General features: G+C 55.6%; 2 protein-coding genes across 2 annotated transcripts; both read left to right on the top strand.

The window, feature by feature from the left end:
• The first annotated feature begins 3,186 nt into the window (after positions 1-3,186).
• Positions 3,187-8,237, top strand: CRYBB3 (crystallin beta B3). Its single transcript, XM_015080465.3, has 5 exons — positions 3,187-3,386; positions 4,969-5,087; positions 5,624-5,756; positions 6,657-6,799; positions 7,937-8,237. Exons 1-5 carry the CDS (start codon positions 3,312-3,314, stop codon positions 8,100-8,102), a joined length of 636 nt encoding a protein of 211 aa, XP_014935951.1. The 5' UTR covers positions 3,187-3,311; the 3' UTR covers positions 8,103-8,237.
• Positions 8,238-17,053: 8,816 nt separating this feature from the next.
• CRYBB2 (crystallin beta B2) lies at positions 17,054-24,621 on the top strand. Its single transcript, XM_027050833.2, has 5 exons — positions 17,054-17,107; positions 20,066-20,184; positions 21,403-21,535; positions 22,702-22,844; positions 24,407-24,621. Exons 1-5 carry the CDS (start codon positions 17,054-17,056, stop codon positions 24,573-24,575), a joined length of 618 nt encoding a protein of 205 aa, XP_026906634.1. The 3' UTR covers positions 24,576-24,621.
• The last annotated feature ends 233 nt before the right edge of the window (positions 24,622-24,854 follow it).

The raw sequence follows: 24,854 nt of genomic DNA, 5'->3' as shown, positions 1-24,854 counted from the left end.
CAGCTCTGGGTCCCACGATGGCCAGCAGGAAGTAGTCCCTTGGTTTGAACTGCCCAGAAGGATCCTCCACGGACAGAAGCAGGAAAGCCCCAGTCTGAGTGTTTTGCTTCATGATCTCTCCGTGGCTGTCCATTTGCAGATGTGGCTCTGACCTCCAGCAGCGCCCCCGAGGTCACCTGCTTCCAGAGGCCAGCTGCAGCTGCCACCCAGCATTCCATCACCATCTCCAGGGACGCGGGGTCACTGGGCTCTAGGCTAACTTGAGGATTTTAGCCAAAAATAACAAAACCAACCCCTGTTTCCTGACAATTCACTCCTTGGCCCTCTCCTCATTTTAGTCTCCCAACCATCATTAATCATACTTTAAAAATGTATGGGCCTAGGGTTTTGGTTTGGATTTGTTTTTGGCTTCTGTTTGTCTCTTTGGGTTTTGTTTTTTGTTTCATTTTTTTGTTTGTTTTGGGGGGGCTTTCTTGGGGGTCATAAATAAGGTAACAATCATGACTGCCTTTATTTCTATTGAGGCTAAGATCTGGGCCCTGGGTCAAGCCAGCCTCTCCACCTCTCTGCTGTGTGCTTCTGGGTAAGTGACTTCACCTCTCTGAACTTAGTTTCTGAATCATCTATAAAATGGGGATCGTAATTCCTTCCCTAAAGAGGGCTGGGTGGGGGGTGCACCTGGGGGGGTCAGTTGGTTAAGCATCTGACTCTTGATTTCGGCTCAGGTCATGATCCCAGGGCTGTGGGATCAAGCCCCATATCGGGCTCTGTGTCAAGCAGGGAACCTGCTTAAGATTCTCTCTCTCCCTCTGCCCCTCTCCTCTACCCCTCTCTCAAAGAAGGAAGGAAGGAAGGAAGGAAGGAAAGAAGGAAGGAAGGGAGGAAGGAAAGAAGGAAGGAAGGAAAGAAGGAAGGAAGGAAGGAAGGAAAAGAGGAAGGAAAGAAGGAAGGAAGGAAAGAAGGAAGGAAGGAAGGGAGGAAGGAAGGGAGGGAGGAAGGAAGGAAGGAAAGAAGGAAGGAAGGAAGGAAGGAAGGAAAGAAGGAAGGAAGGAAAGAAGGAAGGGAGGAAGGAAGGAAAGAAGGAAGGAAGGAAAGAAGGAAGGAAGGGAGGGAGGAAGGAAGGGAGGAAGGAAAGAAGGAAGGAAGGAAAGAAGGAAGGAAGGAAGGAAGGAAGGAAAGAAGGAAGGAAGGAAAGAAGGAAGGGAGGAAGGAAGGAAAGAAGGAAGGAAGGAAAGAAGGAAGGAAGGGAGGGAGGGAGGAAGGAAGGAAGGAAAGAAGGAAAGAAGGAAGGAAAGGAAGGAAGAAAGCAGGCAGGCTGGGTGAAGATTAAACATAATGTTCATGAAGTTGGCACATAGCCTTGCACATAATAGATCTTCAATAAATGGTAGCTGTTAGCCATATATGCCTCTATATGAAGAAAATAAATTTTTGTTGGGTCTGTTACAGCATCCCGTGGACACCCAATTTGGGGGTTATGTTTAGGATGACCTGACTTAAAATTTAGGCCATAATGGCACATGGGAAAATTGATTCCGGGGCCCCTCGCTTTAAGAACTGGTATCATTCCAAAAATGTCACTTAGCGGATTAGGAAGGTGGTGGCTCCAGGAAGCCAAAGAAAGGGAGTTGGGGGGCACTGGAGAGCTTTACACCCCGATGCCCGCCCGTCGGCGCTGTCAGGCTTCCAACAAAGCTGATGAGGTCCGTCTGCCCCCAGGAAGCCATCAGGGGCTATGGCGGAGGACACAAGCACTGGGGCCTCCCTGGGCCCACTATTGGAGTGAAATGGCCCGAACGGAATCGGGTGGACGGGGCGCTGCCTCAGCAGGCTGGGATGTGCTGGGTTGTCGAAAAGCGCCCATAAATAGGACGCTCCGAGCAAAGGCAGACTGAGTCTGCAGACGGTGCTGGCCCCTCTGTTCTTCCTGAGGCTACAGCAGCAGGTTCATTCTGGGATGGGCAGGGGAGGGGAGGCGAGAGCTGCCCCGGCAGGCCCAGACCTTTGGGGATCTCCCTGGGGCATGCACGGCTGGCCCCTGCACAAACCAGGGTTTCACTTAAAGGCTGGAGCCAAGAGGGAGGAGCCGATCCAGCCACCAAGCCCAACTGATATCAGAGGGAGGTGGCCAGGGAAGAGTCCCCGGGCATGTGCTTAGGCTTCCTCCTAAGCGCAGCTGAGGAAGGGGGGTGAACAAATTGGGGGCTGCCAAGGACCCTGAGGGTCCTCCCTGAGCTGGGCCAGGCCCCGTGACCTGCTGAGGCCAGGCATAGACAGGACAAGCATCCTGTAGGATATGCATCCCTGGGCCTGTGTCCAGAGCATATGGGCTCCGCAGCTGCACCCGCCAGCAGTGGGGGCGCTGGGGCCATGGTGGGGGGCAGTCAGGCGCGGGGTGTAGATGTGTGTGCCTTGTGGACCACTGCGGACGTCTGAGATGGGCATGGTGTGTGTATGTGACAGGTGGGGGGGGGGCCATCGTGTACAGTGGGTGTCATGTGACTGTGTACAAGGACCACGGGAGCTTATGTGTGTGCAAGTTGCGTGCATGCGTGTGTGCTGATAAACTGGAGAACAGTCCCCTGTGTGTGTCGCGGGACAATCATGAGAATCCTCCCACGTGACTACTGTGGGGCCTGTGTTTTGTGTCACGGTCCCCACAGGGATGCAGGGAACGGTCTGTCTGTGTCTGTGTCTTTAAGTGGCTGGTACACAGTAAGTGCTCCATAAGTGCATATGGAATAAATCACCAAACGTCTGGAAACCGGGCCAGAGCAGGTGTCCCGGGATCTGGTCCTGCATCGTGCATTCTCTGGATATCTGTCTGTCTGCCCATCTCCCACCAGTCTGTAGTCTGCCGTTCATCCGGGTTACCCGGCCCCAGGCCAGGCACTGAGCAGGTGCTCCTGGAATCTTGGGTGAACAGAGTAACGAATGAACAGAAGACCGTAGCCCAGAGCGTGGAGGTGGGAGAGATCCCTGTAGAGAAACCCTGCGGAAGCCCACCCTCTGGCCGGGGTCCGGAGGTGGTGTGCCTACACAGAGCTTGAAGAACCCTGTTTTGGGGAGTAGTTGGGGAGGGGGGAGGGGGACGCGCTTTGGGGCCAGGCCCAGTCCTGTGACCCATAATAGGTGCTCAGTGAATGTTTGTCGAATGACTGAATGACCCAGTGCAGTCACGACCACGTCCCCCAAAGCAGCAAAAGGTTCTGTAGCTCATCTTTGACCTCAATCTCATCCGTACCTCGTTCGTCCCGGTGCACCCCGTGACTCATTTTCCTCTGCTTGGAACCAGACGCGTTCCTGGCGAGATGGCGGAACAGCATGGCGCACCCGAGCAAGCTGCAGCGGGCAAGAGCCACGGCGGCCTTGGGGGCAGCTACAAGGTACGGGGCGGGAAGGGGTCCCAGCGGCTCCGGGCCTGGGGCTGCTCTTGGGCCTCAGGGTCAGCTTCCCCAGCAGGCAGCCGGCCTCCAGAAAGAGAAACCCCTGCCAGCCATCGGGGGCCAGAAAGACACCTCACTCCCTTCACGCCTTTACTGCACCCTCTCTCCTGTGTCCTCATCTGGAGAACGGAACTGGACACACGCAGCCTGTCTCAGTGGGGCACAGAGGCCCCAGGGGTTTCAGGAGACGTGGCTCGGACTCTCCTGCCTGGCCTCAGTCCGCTTCTCTGGCTCCTCTGGGCCTCAAGAGCCCCGTCTGGAAAATGGAACAATGCTCGCTGTCTCGGCCCCCCGAGCCGGCGCTAGAGCTAAATGTAAAGGCCATTGCCCTGGCCAGCTAAGGGGAATTCCGACGGCTGGAATTTGTTGGCTCTCCCCTCTCTGAGCCTCCCTGGGGGCTTTAACCTGAGATGGGGTTGGAGGATAGGTTGACTAAAGGGATAACTGTGGGTGGGGGCAGTTCTGAGGATGTGCTGGTGGTTCTCATTTTTTTCTTTTAATGTTCATTCATTTTTGAGAGAGACAGAGCACGAACGGGGGAGGGTCAGAGAGAGAGGAAGACACAGAGTCCGAAGCAGGCTTCCAGGCTCCGAGCTGTCAGCACAGAGCCCGACGCGGGACTCGAACTCACGAACCGTGAGATCGTGACCCGAGCCGAAGCCAGACGCTTAACCCACTGAGCCACCCAGGTGCCCTGTGCTGGTGGCTTTAAAGAGAGTGGAAGAGAAGAAAAGAGGCCTTCCTCGTCTTGGGATTGGGGGGACCACAGGGTTGGTCTAGGGACTTCTAAAGGCCTTTGCAAAGCCGCAGAGGCAGTGCCCGCCTGGAAGGCAGATGCCACCACAGGCCCTCCCTGGCTCCGTGGGCCTCCTCCATAGCAGCGTGCAGGAGAAAAGAGCCAGCCGACTTACCGAATCCTGGTTCCTCTGCCTAACTTGCTGTGCAGCCCAGGACAAGTACCCTTTCTGAGCTTTCTATAAAATGACCAGAACAGATGCAACTCAGGGGCCTTCTGCAAAGACAACTTGTGCTTCTAGGTGGATAAGAGAGGCAAAACCTTCCTCTTCCTTTGCAGTCTTTCCCTCTCTGGGCGTGGGACAGGTGAAGGTCAACTCAGACGTGGCGAGCTGCTGTTTCCTTCGTTGGCACAGGGAAATTCCACGTTAAGGGAAATACGGATTTCTGGCCTCTCTTGAAATGTTTAAAACGGGGCCCACATTCCCTCCTAACCATAAGCGGCTTCATTTCCTTCCCCTGGGTCATTTCACCCTGTTAGTTTGGGGTCAGATAGCAGCTGCAATCCTGGTTTGAGATTCCTGGAGACATTCCCACATGTGGCCACGAGGGGGCAGTGCAAGCCTGCAGTCGGTGCTGGGATCCCAGCACGGCCAAGGCAGAGCAGATGGAACGGAGGGATGGTCCTCCTGGCCCTGCCCCAAGGAGGACCCTGCAGAGGGAGGGGATAAAGGGGTGGCCCTGGGAGCTCCACGCCCCTGGGATGCTCAGGATGCTGCCCTTTCAGGTGATCGTATACGAAATGGAGAACTTCCAGGGCAAGCGGTGCGAGCTCTCGGCTGAGTGCCCCAACCTGACGGAGAGCCTGCTGGAGAAGGTGGGCTCCATCCAAGTGGAGTCTGGGCCGTGAGTACCTGGGCCCCCAGCCCCCTCCTCACAGCCCCGAGCCTTCCGGGGGTCAGGAGGTCCGGGTTCCAGGTCTAGGTCTGCTGTGGGGTCTTAGGCGACTCCCTTCCCATCTCTGGCCTCAGTTTTCCCATCTGTCAAATGGGGATAACACTGGCACGTACTTCAGAGAGAGTGTCTGTGAAAATGAATGGAAACGTGCACATAAATAACAATACAATAATAACAATAATAATGAGGAAGAGGTGGAGAAAGGAGAGGAATTATCTTTGGATGACCTACTAGGTGCCAGGCATTGTGCTAAGAAGGTTCCTGAGCACCCACACAAAGGCTGCACGTAAAACAGATTCTTTACACTATTTCCCAGGATGGTTTTCTGGCTCAGAGTCTCAGCGGCCAGTATGTTCCGGGAGCTCCTTTCATACCTGGACCAGGGATCAGTGGTAGGGCTGGAGGGAGGGCTCAAGGTCGAAGGTCAGCAGCTTTGGGGGCCCTTCCCTCAGGAGACGCGGGTCCAGGCCGGTTTCCTCCTACAGGTGGCTGGCGTTCGAACGCAGGGCCTTCCGTGGCGAGCAGTTTGTCCTGGAGAAGGGGGATTACCCTCGCTGGGACGCCTGGTCCAACAGCCACCACAGCGACAGCCTCCTGTCCCTCCGGCCCCTGCACATCGTGAGTACAGTTCCTGCCCATCTGAGGGAGCTCCTAGAAGCAGGACCGGCTGGGAGCTGGGTCAGGCAGGCTCACTGTGCAAGCTTAGCTGGGGGCCGGGCTGGTACGGACCTGGCTGGGGAAGGGGCGTCATCATTTCTGACCTAAAAGGTTGTGCGGGCTGAGAAGCAGCTGGCTAATGGTCCAGTGGCCACTGAGCTGGGGACCGGGACACCAGGATTCACATCTTGACTTCGCCAGCACAGCACTGACACTTCCCTCTGTAACCCTGTTAAAATCAGGAGCCACATGGTCCAGTCCCAGACCAGCATTGTCCTTAAAGCAACGCATCCGGGAAAGTAACTTCAGAAAGTAATTGCAAAGCAGCTCGGGTTCTCCACCTGCCTTCCTCAGACACCTGGAAGGGACTCGATCCACAGCGACACTCTTAAATGTTGCTCTGCCCCACCCCCACCTGCTCCACCCACCCTCCGTGGCTGCTCCAGCCCTTTCTTCTTGTCACAGTCACTGATGCTACAGTGGGAAGAAAGCTAAGAAGACCACAGTCAGAACCTGGTTTAGTCAGGAGGGAATCCTCCTGCCTTACTGATTTTTATCTCCTTCCGGCCTTTCTGTGCCTCGGCTTTCCTAGCTGCTAAATGATGGAGTTTTAATAGGAGCCCCAAGGCCCACTCTCGGCTTCATGGCTCCCTGGCTCTAAGATTCCCAAGGAGGCTGGCTCTGGAGGAACCTCCCTAGCCTCCCGTCCCTCCTGCGGGCATCTCCTGAATCCCCTCCCTCGGGCAGGGGGCGCTCGGGGGTAGGCGTTATTCTGTGGTGACTGGATTCTTTCCCACGTCTCAGAAGCGCTGTTCTGAGCGTGGGAGGGGCCGCCGGCTCACCACGTGATCTCGCCCCCAGGATGGCCCGGATCACAAGCTGCACCTGTTTGAGAGCCCAGCTTTCAGCGGCCGCAAGATGGAGATAGTGGATGACGACGTGCCCAGCCTCTGGGCGCATGGCTTCCAGGACCGCGTGGCGAGCATCCGGGCCATCAACGGGACGTAAGGGACCCAACCCCCCACTCCTGCCCCTGCCCCGCCCTCTGGCTCTAAATAGAATCTCTGTTCACTGTGTTTCCTACACAGTGGACGCTCCCTGCCTCTCCAGGCATGGCGGGGGCGGGGGGGGGGGGGGGCGCCGCCCATGATGGGAATGGCTAATTGTTCACCCTCCATAACCATTAGATTTCCAGGAAGCATTGACTTGTCGGAAGTTTTATCTTTATTTTTAAATCAAGTGAAATCTGTTGCTCTTACCTGTCCCTATCTAGGTCTTCACTCCTTTGCCAAACCTCCCCAGGCCCTTGAATTGATCCTCAGGGGCATTTTTGTTTGTTTCCTTTCACAGTCCTTGCCCTTCTTACCCGGGTGAGAAGTGACATAGGGGTTCTCTAGATATGACCTGAATAGTATACAGGAGAGTGCGTAGTACATCACCTCCCTCCTTCTAGGCTTAATATCTCTGTTAATGCAATCTTAGGATCATTTTCCCTTTGTCAGTGACTACATCTCACTCTGTGGGCTTGAGATCTGGGGTTGAGCCTTAAAAGGTGCCACTCCTCCCTGATAGTAATTTATTCAACAACTTTGTACTGAGCATTTCTATGTGTATAATATGGGGGCAACAAGAATTACACAGCCTCTGCCCTCATGAATTTTAGTCTGCTGGGGAGACAGACAAGGAGACAGGTATTCACAATTTATTGTGACCAGGATTGCGATGGGAGACTCACAGGGGCTCTCTGATTCAGCCTGGGGACGTCAGCAAGGGCTTTCCTGGAGGAGGAGACATACAAATCGAGACGTAAAGAAGATGAATGAAAGGGGAGAGGGATATGGATGAGGCAAGGAAGAGTGTTCCAGGCGTAAGGAAAAGCATGTGTAAGGGTTCAGAGACACTCCGTTTCAAGGAAAGTAGTATGAGAGAGGTTGGAGTATGGGGTGTAGAGAAGACATGTTGAGATGTTTGGTGAAGGACCTGTGAGCAGGGTAGGGAGTTTGAATTCATCCGGAGGGCACTGGGGAGCCAGGGAGGAATTTAGGCAGGCAGAGAGCATGGTCAGATGCCGGCTTTAAAAGCCTCGGTCTGGCTGGAGGCAGGAGGCTGACCGTCCTTACCGCAACCTTGGTACCCGGCAGATGGGTTGGCTACGAGTTCCCCGGCTACCGTGGGCGCCAGTACGTGTTCGAGCGGGGTGAGTACCGCCACTGGAACGAGTGGGACGCCAACCAGCCGCAGCTGCAGTCTGTGCGCCGCATCCGGGACCAGAAGTGGCACAAGCGGGGCTGCTTCCTCAGCAGCTGAAGGGCACCCAGGCCCCAGTGGCCCAGGCCCGCCCTGGGGGGCAGCAGAGGCAAGAAGAGGAGGCTCCAGGGCCAGGGTGATGGTCTGCCTGTCCCCCCTTCCCCGGAATCTACTCAATAAAGCCTGGGGCCGGTCCCCCACCTGCCATGTTCCTCTGCGTCACTTCTTGAGGGGGCTGGGGCTTTAGGGTTCTGAGAGTCCCCAAGGTCGGCTGTGAGCTGGGCTCACCCCCAGGCTCTAGTCCTTTTAAGCAGAGTCACATGCACAACTTGCACTGATCTTGTGTCTGTTTTCCTGTCTCTGTTTCCATCTGTCAGTCAGTCCGTCTGTCCATCCGTCCATCCATCCTATTCATCCATCCTTCCTTCAGTCTACCCCTCTTTCTATCCATCTTTCCATCCATTCATCCATCAGTTCTTTCCATCCATCTCCCATTGATCCATCATCTTACCTCTCTCCCATCCATCCATCCATCCACTCATCATCCATCTACTTACCCATTTATTTATCTGTCCATCTGTAGATCCATCCATCCATTTATCCATCCATCCATCCACCCATCTAACTATCCATCCATCCATCCATCCATCCATCTTTCCATCCATCCATCCATCCATCTATCCATTTATCCATTTATCCATCCATCTATCCATCCATCCATCCATTTATCCATCCATCCATCCACCCATCTAACTATCCATCCATCCATCCATCCATCATCCATCCATCCATCCTTGCATCCACCCTTCCTTTATCCCATCCATCCATTTATCCATCATGTCCCCCTTCATCTCTCTGCCATGTCTGTTTTCATTAATTTATTCAGCAAATGCCAGCCCTGTCCAAGGCCTGGGAACAAAACAAAGTCCCTCCCTCATGGGGTTCACTTTCGAGGAGACAGACAGTGGGCCTCTTATTTATTTACATAAATAAACAAGTAGATTTCGAATATAATGTTAGGAGTTAGCAAATGCTATAGACAAGGAAGTGCAATATTATGATAGGAGGTAATGAGTGGGGTCCGAGAACTCTGAGGAGGTGCCGGGCATCCATGGGCGTCTCTGGCCCCAGTGAGAAGAGAAGGGAGTGTCCCCTCTGCCAGTCAGGTGACAGCTGGCTTCCTGCAGCCCCGGGGACCCGCCCTGGACCTTCCCACCTCCATGAACTAGCCCTACATGTCTCCCCGACTTTGTTCCCCTGTTGCGCCCAGAGCCCCTCCCAGCCACCTGCGGCCTGCCCATGGCTGATGCAGCTGGTATGTGGCAAGACTGAGGGGGCCTCGGGGAAGGCGCTGAAAAGAATACAGCAATTGTCAGTTACTTCTGCTTGCGTGTTTAAAAAATATATATGCACAGCCGAGAAATCACCTTGAATTATTTTTTACTTTGGTGTGCAGGGGACAGCTGGGTGGGGCGCCAGGCTCCGGGTGGAGGGTGAGGGGCACCCAGCAACCAGGCAGACAAAAGGCGGGGTTGACTCCCGCTACGTGAGGATGGCAGCTCCCCCCTTGTCCCCCATATGCCCCCCAAGACCCGCCCCCTCGACCCTCTCACGGACAGAGGCCTTGTTTTGCTTTATAAATGAGTCCTCGCTGAATGCCAGACGTCATCTGAATCACTGAGCCCTAAGAATGACCTCGACAGGCCAGCCCAGTTCTTCACCCCATTTCACAGATGAAGCAACCGAGGCTTAGAGAAGCAGCGTCACCTTCCTGGGGTCGCACATACCAGAAGTGTCAGAACTGAGGTCTGTTCTCTGTGTGCTGACTCTGGGACATCCTCCCCTGAGCCCCATACACTGCGACCTGTCCGTCAGGGGCAGGGACACACAGCAGAGGAAAAAAAAAAACCACCAGCGGCAACAACAAAAGCCACCACCCTCTTGTCTCCAACACCACGGGCTGAGCACATCGCCAAGGGCTTTACGGTATCATCTCTAACCTACTGATAGGAGACACCCATCCCTGTGGGCAGAGAGAGAAACTGAGGCCCAGAGCGCTGAAGCAAATTGCCCCGGGTGCCAGAACCTCAGAGTGGTGGAATTAGGACTCAAGTTCACGTCTGCCTCCAAAGCTGTCGGCTGTCCGTGCTGCGGCTGGCCAAACTGAAGCCCTTCCTGCTGCTGTAGCTGCTGGCTGGGGAGGTGGCTGCCATTTATTGAGCACCTACTGTGTTCTAGGCGTTGGGCCAGTCTGTGACTGGTCTCGGCTAACACCAAGAAGGCCCATAACCAGCCCCCGGGTGAAGGGGTCAGAGGAGGGCTCGCAAGAAGGCTCAGTGCTGGCTCAGTGGGTCCCTCCCTCCCTCAGCCTGGGCTCGACCCCAGGGTCTGTAGCAGGGGCTGACTCTAGAGGTGGGGTGCCGCCAGACCCCAATCCAAGGGGGAACCCAGGAGGTCACTGACTTCCAAGTGATTGTCCAGTGCTTCGGTCCCCACTAATTGTGCCAAGGAGGACTTGCTTTTCCACCAAGTACGCCAGGGCATTTTTCCTCTAAGGCATTCAATCCTCCTAAACGGCCCAGGAAGCTCACAGAGGGAGAGCCGGCTGCCGGGGTCGCACAGCCAGGGTGGGACAGAGCCGAGATTTGACCTCAGGCTTGTCTAACTCCAAAAGGCTCAGACTCAAATCCTAGCTTGTGCAGGGACAGGACCCGAGAGGGACAGTGAGGTAAGAGTATCTCTCGGTGACAAGAGAGTGAGCCTGAGGGTCAAGAAATCACTTTATCTGTTTAATGGAGAGGCAGGTGTAGTCAAATAACTCAGTAATGGGGGTTCATCCTAAGGACACCAGGGCAAACAAGGAAATAAGGCAACCGGGCTGCGTGGTGAGAATCCGAGCTGCAAAAAGGGCTTCATGCGAAAAAGGGGAGCTGGGGGTGAGCGGGGCTCACGGAGGCAGGACCGGAACCCAAGGACTCTTGGGAGCTGGGCCGCAGGCTCTGTGGGCATTCTCCTAGGGCCCCAGCACTGGCAAGCCTCAGCGAACCCATCACCCCCCAACTCCCCACTCCCTGGGGTCAGCTGCTCCTCTCTGCAGCCCTCAGTCTGGACGTCTTTCATCTGCCCCGGATGGTAGCAGGTGCCGTGCGCGTCCCCAGAGCCCTTGGAACTCACAATTTTGGGGCGCCTGGGTGGCTCAGTCGGTTAAACATCCAACTTAGGCTCGGGTCATGATCTCGCGGTTCGAGAGTTCGAGCCCCGCATCGGGCTCTGTGCTGATGGCTCGGAGCCTGGAGCCTGCTTCGGATTCTGTGTCTCCCTCTCTCTCTGTCCCTCCCCCATTCATGCTCTCTCTCGCTCTCTCTCTCTCTCTCTCTTTTGAGAGAATAAAACATTAAAACAAATAAAACATTAAAAAACATTAAGATAAAAGAAAAGAACTCACAATGTTGGTGTGCCCAGGGCAGCTGGGATTCTGGGGGAATTCACGCCAACTAGGTGTTACGACCTGTGCAATGACTCATCCAGGGGTCAACACGAATCCGTGTTCAGGTCCCCCAGCTCCCCGTCCTCAGGCGGGAACTTTGCCAAGCCGTCTTCCCCATTTTGTAAAGTCATGGGGCCCGTGGCAATATTGCCTGTGGATTGGGCATCATTGATCAATCACCTCTGGGCCAATCAGTGTGTGTGGCTGTATGACGTTCAAGATAATTCTTTGTAGGTTTGTGAACATGTCAAACGCACGTTCAGTCCAATATTATCTTCCTACCCAAACTTGCCTTTTGAAATGTTTATGTATTTATTTTGTGAGACAGATAGAGAGCAAGTGGGGGAGGGGCAGGGAGACAGAGGGAGACAGAGAATCCCAAGCAGGCTCCCTGCTGTAATGCAGAGCCCGATGCGGGGCTCGACCTCACAAACCACAAGATCATGACCTGAGCCGAAATCAAGAGTCAGACACATAACCGACTGAGCCCCCCAGGCGCCCACCCCCCCCCCAAACTTGTCATTTGTAAGTAGCACAAACACTTCAAATTCCTTTTGTACATCATCTGGTATAGCTGTGTCCAAACCTTTCATGTTGAAATACATATTATTACACATTTCATTTATTATTCCTTTATAATATAGTTAGGGCATTTTATTAGGCATTGATTCAGAAAGCATGTATGTAGGTGGGTTACAGTTTCAGTTTTATTCCAAGAAAGTGAAGGGGCTGTCACAAAATGACTGTCATGGGAAGCGAGTGTTGGTTTTGCTAGAGTTGAGAGCCTTTCAACTTGATGATCTCGGAGGTTCTTCTTCTAGCTCAGGGTCCTAAGTGTCTAAGGGTTAAATTGTATTTGGGGACACCAAGGCGTATCCTATTTGTAGCACGGTGAAGCATGTATCAGTCAGGTTATGCTGGGTAACAAACAGCCCCCAAGTCTTGGTGGTTTCACCATAATGGTTTATTCCTCATCCATGCCACATGTCTAATGCTTGTATAATACAGGTCATTCACGGACCCTGCCTGACGGAGGCTCCACCCTCTTGCAACAATGTCATTTCAGGGCAATGGAAGAGAAAGTGCTGGAAAGCCTGACAGCAGCACTAAAATGACCAGGCACGTGAGACATCTCAGAATCCACTGGACAGAATGAATCACATTGGCTCCCACCTAATTTCAAGAAGACACCGTGGTGGCCTGCTCCCTGATACACCCCATCGGCTGCCTTCCCTTCCCTGCTGATACTCCCTGGGATGAATCCTCAAACAAACTACCTACCCTTGGACTCTCGTCTTAGGGTCTGTTTCTGGTAAAGCCCAAACGAAGACATCTTCACCCTTCTCTTTATCTCTTACTCGTTAATGAATTTGACTGGCCAACAAATATCTTCTGAGCGCCTACTATGTGCTGGGTCTAGGCAGGCACTGGGGACATATGGACATGACTGAACCCAGCTCTGATTGGGCTCATTGTCCAGAACAGCAGATGGCTCAGAACACACTCAAAGCCAAGTGCGCTGAGATGTCCCCTCTAGAGTTGTCAGAGGGAGCACAGCCCTGCTTGATTTCCGATTTCTGGCCTCCAGAACTCTGAGATGATACACTTCCGGGGGATGGGCTTTTTGGACACGATTTTTAGTGTGGTAAAATATACAGAACATAAAACTTACTGTTTTAATCACTTTGAGTGTGCAGTTCACAGTGTTGTGCAACCCTCACCCTCCATTTCCAGAACTCTTTCATCTTTCCAAACTGAAACTCTGTGCCCATTGCACACTAACGCCCCGTCTCCCCGTCCCCCTGCCCCTGGTCCCACTGTTCTACTTTCTGTCTCTATAAAGTTCGCTACCCCAGGAGTCTCACGTAAGTGGAATCATGTGGTATTTGTCATTTTGTGACTTATGTCACTTAGCATCGTGTCCTTACAGTTCATCCATGCTGTAGCATGGGTCAAAATTTCCTCTTTTTTTTTTTAAGCGTATTTTTTTATTTTGAGAGGTGGGAGGGGGAGGGGCAGAGAGAGAGGGAGAGAGAGAATCTTAAGCAGGTTCTGCGCTCCCAAGCATAGAGCCGGACCCGGGGCTCGGACTCACGAACCACGAGATCGTGACCTGAGCCGAAACCAAGAGGTGGGCACTGAACCGACAGAGCCACTCGGGCGCCCCAGAATCTTCTTCCTTTATGAGGCTGATTTATATTCCATTTTATGGATGTTTTGTTTGTCTGTTCATCGATCGATGAACATTTGCGTTATTTCCCCCTTTGGGCAACTGTGAATAATACTGCTATAAACATGGGTGTGCAAGTATCTGTTCAAGGCCCTGCTTACAATCCTTTGGACTAAGTATCCATAAGTGGAATTGCTGAGTGATGTAGAAATTTTACTGGTAATTTTTTTTAGCTTTTATTTTATTTATTTATAAGAGAGAGAGAGAGAGCAGGGGAGGGGCAGAGAGAGGGAGAGAGAGAATCCCAAGCAGGCTCTGAGCTGTCAGCACGGAGCCCGACATGGGGCTCAATCCCTCAGACCCTGAGATCATGACCTGAGCCGAAATCAAGAGTCGATGTTTAACGGACAGAGCCACCCAGGCGCCCCTTTACTGGTAAGTTTCTGAGGACCCGCCATACCCTTTCCACACAGGCTGTGCTGTTCTACACCCCAGATTCCTGTCGTCTTAAGCTGCCTTAGCAAAGCTTCCCAGGCCCGTATCAGGCCGTGGACTGGGTGGGTACCACGGCGAACCACGCAGACAATGGCTCTGCCCTCATGATGCCTACCTTCTGATCGGAAAGATGGCAAATAAACGACTCGCGCAATCGTCGGGCGGTGAGAAGTGCTACAGACAGAAACAGCATGGCCGACTATGAGTGTGTGTGTGTGTGTGTGTGTGTGTGTGTGTGTTGGGGCCGTGGAAGGTGGGGGACGGCAAGTCTTGCTCCAGCCTGGTTTCCGAGCCCCAGTGCTGTTCCCGGTCTCCTGCCTGATCTGGGATTCGGCCGAGACGCAGGCTGGCTGCAAGGGAGCCATGCACACTGGAGGCACGTGAATAAAGGCCAGGGGCCCGGGGGCAGCGGTGGAGGCCACAGCAGGGATCCGAGCGGTTTCTCCAAACCTCAGGGGCCTAGGGTCCTAAGAGCACCTGCTGAAGAACAGCAGGTGTTGGGACAGCGCAGGGTATTCAGGGTGAAGTTCACTCTCCCCGGCCTGCAGGATCAGGCCCCCTGCCCCCCTGGAGCTATCTCAACCTGCCTCCGAGTCTTTTAATGGCACGCCAGCTCCTGCACAGGGCCCCTTTCTGTTTGGAATTCCCTTCCCCGTCTGGTTTCCCAGGCTAACTTACCCTTGTCCCCGAGGACTCTGTCTCTTCCTGGGAGCTCTCCTGGATGGTCCAGACTGGGGTCGGTCCCCTCCCTGACGCTACTCACCTCGCCCGAAACGGAGCTTGACACTATGTGCCAGATAAATATTTGTTGAATGAACGAGTGGATGGATGGGTGGACGGACGGATGCTGGACCCTGGCAAATCGCCGTCCCCCTTCCCTTGTTTTCTTCCCAGGGCCACTGAGATTTGCCTCTGTCTGCCTTCCCCCAGGGCTCGACTGACCACACCGGTGAACCCGGCGTGCCCCCGGTCCTGGCAGCCGGACGGCTGATGCATGCAAAGTGGACATCCCCTTGCCCAGCCGCCTGACCACCCTGGCGCGGCCGAATCCAAAAGCTAATGACATTATTGTGCAGAGACACAATGTCTGTGGGCATTTGCTGACCCGGGCTTTGGTGTGGGCTTAACCCAGCATTCTCGTCCTGCTTTCTGTGGGGACGCAGCGATCACCCGTCTCGGCACCGGCACTCCTGGGGAAGGTATAAATGCCACCTCCCGCCGGCTAGGCTTCACAGGAGCTCTCGGAGGCTGGCGTCACTGGTAAGAATGCCTCTCTCGCTTGCCTTGCCTTTTTCTCTCATCCTTATCCCCTGTTGGAAAGTGTGGGAGACCTGGGTTCCAATCCAGGTGCCACCCCCTTTCTGACAAGAGGACCTTGGGCAAAGACTTCACTGCTGTAAGCCTCAGCCTTCTCTTCTGTTAAATGGGGAGAGGGGTCGTCAAACCTCCTTTGTCAGAGGTGACACAGGCGCGTGGTCCGGCACGGTGCCTGGCACACAGGCTCCTCTATTAATGTCAACCAGTCCATCAGCGTCCTTGCGTCGCTAGTGACTGGGGGGGAGAATCCGAGGGTTTGTTAGTGGAAGGAATCAAACCAGCGAAGGCCCAGCATCGTTTCGAAGGCGGTGAGCCAGTGCTCCCCAAATCTGCAGACATTCCCGGGCACCTGCTACGTGTCCAGCCTTGGGGAGCGCTTAGTGGCCAGGAAGCAGCTGGGGATCTCTGAGAGCTTCCAGCGACAGGTGATTCCAAGCCACTAAACGCTGGCTGTATCCCGGACCCGCTGCCCAGGGGTCAAGTCGTCACAACCTGTTCACAGATATCGTCGGGCGCCATGACTGTCCCCACTTTGCAGAACAGGAAATTGGGGCCCACATCGGCAGCACCCGAGTTGACCTGATTGAGCTTAACCTTTGGTGCGAGGCGGTCAACGACTGGGGGCTGCATGGCGGGGCCTCTGGCCGTGTGACAGGTGCACAGGGCTGGTTACTTAGGAGAACAGAGCGGGCTTGGCCCCCAAGCTGCTTCTTTCCAGTTCTCTGTGGGGGACGTCCTGGCCTGGGCTTGAGTGTGGAAGGGGCTTCTGGAAGGCTGGGTGTCTTCTCTGGAGAAGGAGTTCAGGTGTCTCCTGTTCACTGGAAACACGCAGGCCAGGGTCACTGCTCCTCCTGCGGGAAAGGGGAAGAGAGTGCCAATTTTCCAGACATTCTGGAAAACGTTTTCTGACGTTCTCACCAGGGAAGAAATCTTCCCTGCTGCTGCCTATCACAGTGCCTGAGTTTCTACCATTATGCTCACTTCTTCGCCTTCTTGTAGCATGAGTCCATCACAGATACGGGCGCTCATGGGGAGTGGGGGAAGGTCAGCAGCAGAGGGGCATTCTGGGTACTGGGTGCCCGGGGGGAGGGGGTCTTGAGGACGAAGTCGGGGTGAGGGCCTGGGGTTACAGGAGACTTTGTGAGTGGGGTTTGTGGCCCGCACTTTGCTTTTGATCGGGAACTTTCTGCACGATATGGATGGGGCTGCATTCTGTGTGGCTCCCTTTGTCTGGAGCTGAATGACGGGGACCCACCTGGGGCCCCGCTTGAAGCCCCAGTTTATCACCACTTTCTTAGCAGACCTCGATTTCCCCTCCGGAGCAGCCCTGGGCACCAAGAAATGAAGCTAAGGATGGGAAGTCAGACAGCCACTTGTGGACCCTGCTGCTCTGGGACATCCTGAGACAGGGATACCAGAAGGCTTGAGGGCCGGAGTGGAGGGGCCCCGAGGCACCCAGGGGAGAAAGCAGAGGGCCCAGAGAGGTCCTCACTGCCGCTTCCCACATATCTTCCAGGTCTTTCCTGCACAGGACCACCCACCATGGCCTCAGACCACCAGACCCAAGCGGGCAAGCCACAGCCCCTCAACCCCAAGGTGGGTACGATGTGGGGGAGGGTGGGGGGGCACGCAGAACTCCTCCTCCAGACTCAGTTTCCCTTCTGTAAAGTCCAAGTGGGTGTCCTCCTTCCTGAAGCTCCCGCTCTCTGCCCCTGCCCCTCTCTGGGCTCCAGTCCCCCCACTCGCACAAGGGGGCAGTGATTCTGACGCACCCCCCCCTGCCCCCGCCCCGGCCCCTGCACCAGCCCACGACCAGCCAGGGTTCTTGACACCAGCTTCTGGCTCTGGAGACTTACGTTTCTCTGCCTCACCCCATACCCCATACCCCATTGCCCACAGGGGCTCCCCAGAGCTGGGGCGGACCCACAGTCCCGTGCGAGAGGGGGCTTGTGAACTGAAGGTGAGGTGGGATTCCTGACCTGCTGTGTGACTCGGGCCAGTCACTTGACCTCTCTGAGCCTCAGTTCCCACCTTTGTAAATTGGGGAGAATCGGAATCACGGTGCAAGGTGGGTGTGAAGAGGCAAAGGACACCAGCTCGGCCTGGCCTGCGGTGTCCATCTAAGACCAGCTATCACTGCCTGCTTTGCCCCCTCATCCTTCTCGCCCTCCTAGGGTCCAATGAGGGGAGACTCATCACACCCAGTCTGCACCCAAACCTCTACCAGCCACCATTCCCCTGACTGCCTCTGCCGGGCTCCCTCCCATGGTCCCCTGCTTCAGGGACCCTGGGCAAGGGGTCCACCCGGGCAATGCCCTTTTGTCTGACATGTGGCCTCTCCGGCCAGGGAAGCTTGAGTTCAGAGAGTCGGGATGAATGAGGAAAGGAGGTGTTAGCTTGAGGCGGTCAGGGAGGCCTCTCTGAGGAGGCGACACGGGAGGGGAGACCCGGGTCACCGGCCACATGCGTCGGGGTGGGGGTCAGGGAGAACATTCCAGGCAGAGGACACAGCGAGCACAAAGGCCCAGAGGTGAGACCGAGCTGCATGAGTCTGAGGAGGAGCACGAAGGCCTGTGCAAGCTGTTTAGAGCTGCGCTGGCCCACAGACGTAGAAATCGAGCCCCCATGCCATTTAGCATTTCCCGTAGCCACGGTAAGAAGGTACAAAGGAGCCAAAGAAATTAGTTTGCGTATTCTATTTTATTAAACGCAATAGGCCCTAACGTATAATAAATAGAAAAATTATGAGAAAGCCCTTTGGCACTCTTTCTTGACTATCCTAAACCTTCAAAATCTGATGTGTCACCTTCTGTGACAGTGCATCTTCATTGGGACGGCCTGAGTGCGTCCCTCAGACTTAGGTGGCCAATGAATGGCTGCAGCACTGGCCTGCACACATTTATTTATTTATTTATTTATAATGTTTATTTTTGAGTGAGAGAGTGCGTGAGCAGGGGAGGGGCAGGAAGAGAGAGAGACAGAGAGAGAGAGACAGAGACAGAGACAGGATCCCCGACGCGGGGCTCAAACTCATGAACCGCGAGATCATGACGTGAGCCGAAGTCGAACGTTTCATCGACTGAGCCACCCTGGCGCCCCCGGACAGCGCACGTTTAAAGGATTAGATATCGCGTAAAATGTCAGCATCCGTGTGTGGATACATAGCAAGAACAGTCACGGTGCCAATACTGAGCTTCCAGGCCCTCTGGGGCCGTTCGAATACACGGAGAGGCTGACCTCCCTGGTCCTCCTCCTTGTCTCCCAGGCCAGGGTGATGATACGTTGGCTCCTAATGTCCCTGCTCCTGCTTCTTCTTGGTAACCCTGCAGAGTGCTCAGCCTCCCCCATTTTACAGACAGGCCAGTTGAGGCGGGAGGCAACCCAGTTGCTTGCTGGGGTTGCCCAGCTGGATACGCAACAGGGGTGACATCAGAGCCCGTGTCTCCTGACCCTTCCGTGGTCGAGTCAGTGACCATAAAGGCTGAACTGAGCCCATGGAATTTGTCTCTGAGCCCCGCCGGGCCTCCCTGCCCTGCCTTTATCTAGCTAATCCCCGGCCTGGGAGAGAGGGATGTGTTTACACAGCCAGTGCTGACCATGTAGATTGTGCAGCTGCCCTTCCCAGGAGCCCGCTGCCCTGAGCCCGCCTCTCCACCCGGGGCGGGGTGGGGGCCGCTCCCTGGGGACGTGTGGCTGCAAACGCGCTCCAGAATCGTGCAAGGTGGCAGCTGCGAGGTCGTGGTGGGGTGGGGGTGGGGGGGCGCCTTCATCTTGCAGAGATTGTGCCTCCCTCAAGGGGAGCCTACTGGCCCCCTTCCCCGGGCTGATGAGAGCCCCCTTAAGGAGGGAAGGCCCCCTAAGAAGTGTCCCGGGGGAGGAGACCTGCAGAGCCCGTGGGGGCTTAAAGAAAAGGCACAGGTATGCGGGGTCTTAGGGGCCAAACGGGGTCAGGTGTGTTGGTGGTGCCGGCCTGGCTCTAGCAGGAGCAGGAGACAGCCCTACCTATCCTGGAAGCTCGTTAGGGATGCAGAATCTGGGGCCTCACCCCCAAGACGTGCTGCCCCGGAAACCGCATTTTGTCAAGGTCCCAGGTGCCTTGTGTGCGCGTTGGCTCGCAAAGCGCCGCCCTTAACGGAAACGGCACCAGACAAACTTGGACTCCAGTTTCCACTCTGCCACTTGCCTGCCTGGGATCCGCAGGTTGTCCCTTCGTTTTCAGGGTTCTGCCTCCCTCCCCCCCCCCCCCCCCACAGAGCAGATACTGCGAGCTCACCGTTGTGCTTCTCTGAGCCCTTCCAGCAACCCCGTGAGGTAGGCGCTGTCACTTCCCATTTTACAGATGGGGCAGCCGAGGCTCAGCGAGGTGAAATAGGGGCTCAGGAAGGTCTCACAGCTGGCAGGTGCAGGACCGTCTGGCTTTCGCGTTGGGTCTGTGACTCCCGAAACTGGAGCCCGTCAGGATCCCTCAAGGCTCCCTGAGCCCCCTCCCCACCCCCAAAGCCCTGCTTCGGTCCTCCGCATCGTGATGGGTCCCACCCTCTCCTCCTGTCACAGATCATCATCTTTGAGCAAGAGAACTTCCAGGGCCACTCGCACGAGCTCAGCGGGCCCTGCCCCAACCTGAAGGAGACTGGCGTGGAGAAGGCAGGCTCCGTCCTGGTGCAGGCTGGACCGTATGTGCCTGGGTGGGGTGCGGGAGGGGGGCTCGCCCGGTGGGAGCTGCCAGGGTGAGGCCTATGGAGCTGGGGGGACCTGCCCTCCCCCACTGTGCTCTTAGACCCTGAAATTTGGGGCAGCCTGTGGAGAGAGTTTGTGCTTTGGGGTCACAGAGAACTGGATTCAAATCCCAGCTCGATCACTTTCAGGCTGTGTGACCTTGGACCAAGAACTTCCCTCTCTGAGGCTTGGCTTCCTCCTCCGTAGGATAAGAGGAACCACGCTGAGGGGGAAGGGAAAGAACTCATAGGCAACTCCTGACACGGAGGCCAGGCACCTCCTCGAGGTGGGGAGGTAAACACAGTCTCTCTCATGGGCACAGCTGCCCGTCTGTGGCTCCCGGAGCATCTGCACTCTCCTGGGTGGTTTAAAGCTAGACGTCCCAGCCCTGCTTTCACCGTGCCCTTCCCAAATTCTGGCCACGCCGGATGTCAGCAGATTCACCGGCACACTTGGGGGCCGGCAGCCTTGGGTCCCTGACCCCGGAGAGGAGGGCTGGTAGGATCTGATTCTGCCCTGCTCAGGTCACAGAGCTAAACACAGCCTGCAGGGGACTCTCTCTGTGGGTCCTTGACCACTCCTTCTCTGCAAGAGCCTCAGGAATCGGGGGTGGCCACTGGTGACCCAAGAGGTCAGTGATTCTGGAGGGGCTGGGGGTCCTATGTGACCCACACCCCAACTCAGGGTTCTCAGGGGATTCTGCAGAGTTCAACAAATGCTACCCAAGTCAGGATCTGCCAGAAGAATGGCCCTGCCCGGTCGCCCTTGTCCAACACGCTCTGGGCGTCTGTGCGCCCCAGGAGCGCGTCTTCCTGGACGAGGGAGGTTTTGACCATTTAAGCACTGCATCTGATTCTCAGTTGTCCCCCTCTTTTTTTTTTCCACATTTGGATGGAAGAATATCTCAAACGGACTTTACACTCCCCTGCTGTCTTTTTCAAAAAAATACCAAACTTTTGGTATTTTTATTAATGACCCGTTTACTGTTCAAAATTAAGTTCTGGATCGCTGAGGTGATTCTGCTCTTGGACTGGCGGTGTCTGGATTTTGACGAGTGAGCTGGGCAAGTGTGAGCCACCCCACCCCCCACCCAGGGGGCTCGAGAGACTAAGCCAGGGTCCTGCCAGAGGAAGCCTGGGGTGGCTCGACCTCCCCTCTCTCTGTCTCCACTGCAGCTGGGTGGGCTACGAACAAGCCAACTGCAAGGGTGAGCAGTTTGTGTTCGAGAAGGGCGAGTACCCCCGCTGGGACTCATGGACCAGCAGTCGGAGGACGGACTCCCTCAGCTCCCTGAGACCCATCAAAGTGGTGAGCTTCCCGTCACTTCCTGCTTCTTCTCTCTGCTGCTTGTGGCCAGGGCTTTAGGGACCAGGAGGGAGCCTTCGCCTCCAGCATCGTGACCCTTCTAATGCGCAGGGTGCGCTTCTGGCTGTGTGACCTGCTAGAAGCCGTTCGCCTCCCTGGGCCTCAGTTTTCCCATCTGTAAAATGGGGATATTTGGCTCTGCGGCCCTGAGATTCCCACATGCCCAGCCTGAGAGTTACCACATTGCACAACCCCAGGGGGCTCCATTCACAAGACCTCAAAATGCTCCGGCGGGGGTGCCGCTCACATTCTATTCTGTACAGACGGTGCTTTCCGGGGTTGGGAATGCATCACAGAGCTATTGCGCAATAAACAGTAGCCATCGTAAACATGAAAAGAAATCCTGGGATTGCTGTGGAGGAAAAGGTAGTTTAGCTCCTGTTTGTAACTCGTGCCAGTGGGGCCTTCTGGTGCATCTCTGAACCTGATTCTTTACGAGAATGTGAGCTCTTAGGGAGGACACCGGGCCCAGCAATGCTCAGTTACACTCCCAAGCCTCCCCAGCACAGTCTAGTACCCCCCAGAGCTTGATGGAAGGTAGGAGAACATTGCATCCCATGGACCCGGGTTCCTACCTTGGCTCTGGTGCTCCCAGGTGTGTGACCTTGGGCAAGCTGCTTACCTCTCTGAGCCCCGGGTTTTCTCATCTGCCAGAGAGCATAAGAGTATTTAAAGGATTAAAGGGGATGACTAAGGAAAATGTCACAGGAACAGGAAGATGGGAAGAGATGTGGCGACGAAGGAAAGCCAAAACATGTCAAGTGCCTTTTTGGGGCACCACCCGCCTGTGTCCCTGTATGTGCCGATTGTGGCTGCCTTTTTTTTTTTTTTTTTTAAGCAGGCTGAGGCTATAGGGGGAGAACATGACCTATCAGAATTGAATGTGCCTTAAAGTGTAGACTCCAGAGTGTCGCGTGCAGATAGCCTGTGGGACCTCAACAAACGGCCGCTGTTTACCTGCAGTTACAATTGCACTCGGGTGGCAGGGGTACTGGGCAGAGGGCTGTAGATGGATGGTGCTAATCCCAACACCGCAGCACGCAGATGGGGCCGGAAGGCTCTCCCTCGCTCCCCCTCCCGCGCTCACTCTCCCTACTCCCTGTCAACAGGACAGCCAAGAGCACAAGATCATCCTCTATGAAAACCCCAACTTCACGGGGAAGAAGATGGAAATCATAGACGATGATGTGCCCAGCTTCCACGCCCACGGCTACCAGGAGAAGGTGTCGTCGGTGCGCGTGCAGAGTGGCACGTGAGTGCAGACCCAGCCCTGCTCACCCCGCCCGGGAGCCCAGACCCCGGGGTCCTGAGTCCCGCTCTGCCCCGAACCCTGCTGATCTTGCACACTCGCGACCTCAGTCTTCCCGCTGGAAAATGGGCGTGGAGATCGCGAGCTTGCGTGTGGCTTTCAGCCCTTGCCGTCCCCTCCAGATCTGCCTCTTGGGCAATACCCTACCTGGGGGGGGGGGGGAGGGTAGAGGAAGCTTGGCCTTAACCTCAGTCCCCAGGAGCAGGACCGTAAATGGTGGTGGGGGTATAGGAGAGGTCGGGATGAGTTGCGTGGTCTTAACAGGGCTACGGGGGGAGAAAGCCCAGCCCGTGCCGGCAAAGTTAAACCCTCTGGGGGTCCACAGAGGGGCTACAGGCAGTGGGGTGCTGCCGGTGGTTGGTTCCAGCTTGCAAGAGCCAACTCTGAAGGTTTCAGAATATCTGTGAGCGGGCTGCTGAATCATCGGTGGCTCGAAACCAGCCGGGGTGAGGGTATTGACACCACAGACATTGGAAAGTGAGACACGCCACGACCTTTTTCTCCCCCCTCCCCCCTCAAGAGAGCTGGTTTGACCCAACACCGACTGGCTTTTCTGGGGTTCATCAACCTCCAAAAATAGTGTGCACGGCTCTGCGTTCATAGTCCTTTTCGTTTGTGTGTTCACTCGTTACTCAAGTGCTGGAGTCCTGCCACGTGCCAGGCATCGCGTTAAGTGCTCCGTGTGTCGGAGCAGATTCAAGAGACCTGGCTTTTTCTTTGTGTAGCTAACAGTCTAGCTGGGGTCAATGGTTAACAATTGAAGAATCCACACAGATCTGGGCTCCTTCCTTGAGGAAGGGACTGTTGAGCTCAGATCCCAAGAAAGAGTAGGAAGTGCGGTGTGAAGAGAGGAAGGACATTCCAGATAGAGAAGGGCATGTGCAAAGGCCCTGGGGTTGGAGGAGCCTGGTGAGTTGGAGGGACTCTCCAAAGGTTAAAGTGATGGGTGCGCAGAGATATAGTGCACAAGACCACAAGGGAGAGCTGTAGGTATATGCAAGGGTTGGCCTGGCAGGTCCTTGTAGGCCAGGGCTTTGTGACATTTTGTGTGTGGGGCGGGGGGGCGGGGGGGGGAGAAACTGTAACTTTCATTAGGTGCTCAAAAGAGTGGAGGATCCCCCCTAAACGGTGCTGACTTCAAATGGTGAAGGGATAATGGAGGGGCCCTGGGACCTAGCCTCCTCTCTCGTTTGGCCTTGCAGCCAGGCATGGGGTTGGGATGGGGGTGGACAGAGACAGTTAAGAGACCTGTGTTCTTGTCGGCTGAAGTGGGCTTGAGGTCACCTTTCCCTAGTAGCAGGCCTTCAGCCAAAAGTTGCTTTAGGAGATAGTGATCTCCCCACCAAGAGAAGGAAGCAAGCAGAGGCCGGAGGCCGGAGGCCGGAAGGGTGGCGTTCCTGCTCGACAATCAGGAAGTGTGAAATGAACGGGAAACCCACCCTTCCTCACGGCCTAAGGCTGCTCTCCTTCTCTCTCTCTTCGTCTGCTTCCCCTCCGCCCCGCAGGTGGGTCGGCTACCAGTACCCCGGCTACCGCGGGCTGCAGTACCTGCTGGAGAAGGGAGACTACAAGGACAGCGGTGACTTTGGGGCTCCCCACCCCCAGGTGCAGTCCGTGCGCCGCATCCGCGACATGCAGTGGCACCAACGGGGCGCCTTCCACCCCTCCAACTAGTGCCCCCCTGGTCCTCCTTCCCAGGGGCTAGGTCTGCTGCCCAGAATCCCCCGCACCCCCTGGCGAGTGAATAAAGTGTGACTTGCAATTTGTGCGTTGCATTGCCTTTCGTCTCCAGCGGGAGCTGGGTGCTGCGGGCGGGCGGGCGCGCCTGTGTGCGTGAGAGAGAGAGCGCGAGAGACCCCGAGACCGAGAGAACCAGAAAATGTCTGGGCTGGGGCACGACAGCAGAGCCTTCGCCGAGACTCACAACTCTGCAGCTACTTCGCTGTGTGGTCT

Source organism: Acinonyx jubatus, chromosome D3 (assembly GCF_027475565.1).
Source record: "Acinonyx jubatus isolate Ajub_Pintada_27869175 chromosome D3, VMU_Ajub_asm_v1.0, whole genome shotgun sequence".
Classification (NCBI taxonomy): domain Eukaryota; kingdom Metazoa; phylum Chordata; class Mammalia; order Carnivora; family Felidae; genus Acinonyx; species Acinonyx jubatus.
Note: the sequence above shows the minus strand (reverse complement) of the source record. Positions and strands in the feature narration are given on the sequence as shown.

What these genes read in the sequence shown, in the direction of transcription:
- CRYBB3 (XM_015080465.3), top strand. Translation starts at nt 3,312, where the DNA reads ATGGCGGAACAGCATGGCGCACCCGAGCAAGCTGCAGCGGGCAAGAGC. An exon ending in GCCTTGGGGGCAGCTACAAG is followed by an intron (nt 3,387 to 4,968) that starts GTACGGGGCGGG and finishes CTGCCCTTTCAG; the next exon opens with GTGATCGTATACGAAATGGA. An exon ending in ATCCGGGCCATCAACGGGAC is followed by an intron (nt 6,800 to 7,936) that starts GTAAGGGACCCA and finishes GGTACCCGGCAG; the next exon opens with ATGGGTTGGCTACGAGTTCC.
- CRYBB2 (XM_027050833.2), top strand. Translation starts at nt 17,054, where the DNA reads ATGGCCTCAGACCACCAGACCCAAGCGGGCAAGCCACAGCCCCTCAAC. An exon ending in CACAGCCCCTCAACCCCAAG is followed by an intron (nt 17,108 to 20,065) that starts GTGGGTACGATG and finishes CTCCTGTCACAG; the next exon opens with ATCATCATCTTTGAGCAAGA. An exon ending in CCCTGAGACCCATCAAAGTG is followed by an intron (nt 21,536 to 22,701) that starts GTGAGCTTCCCG and finishes CCCTGTCAACAG; the next exon opens with GACAGCCAAGAGCACAAGAT.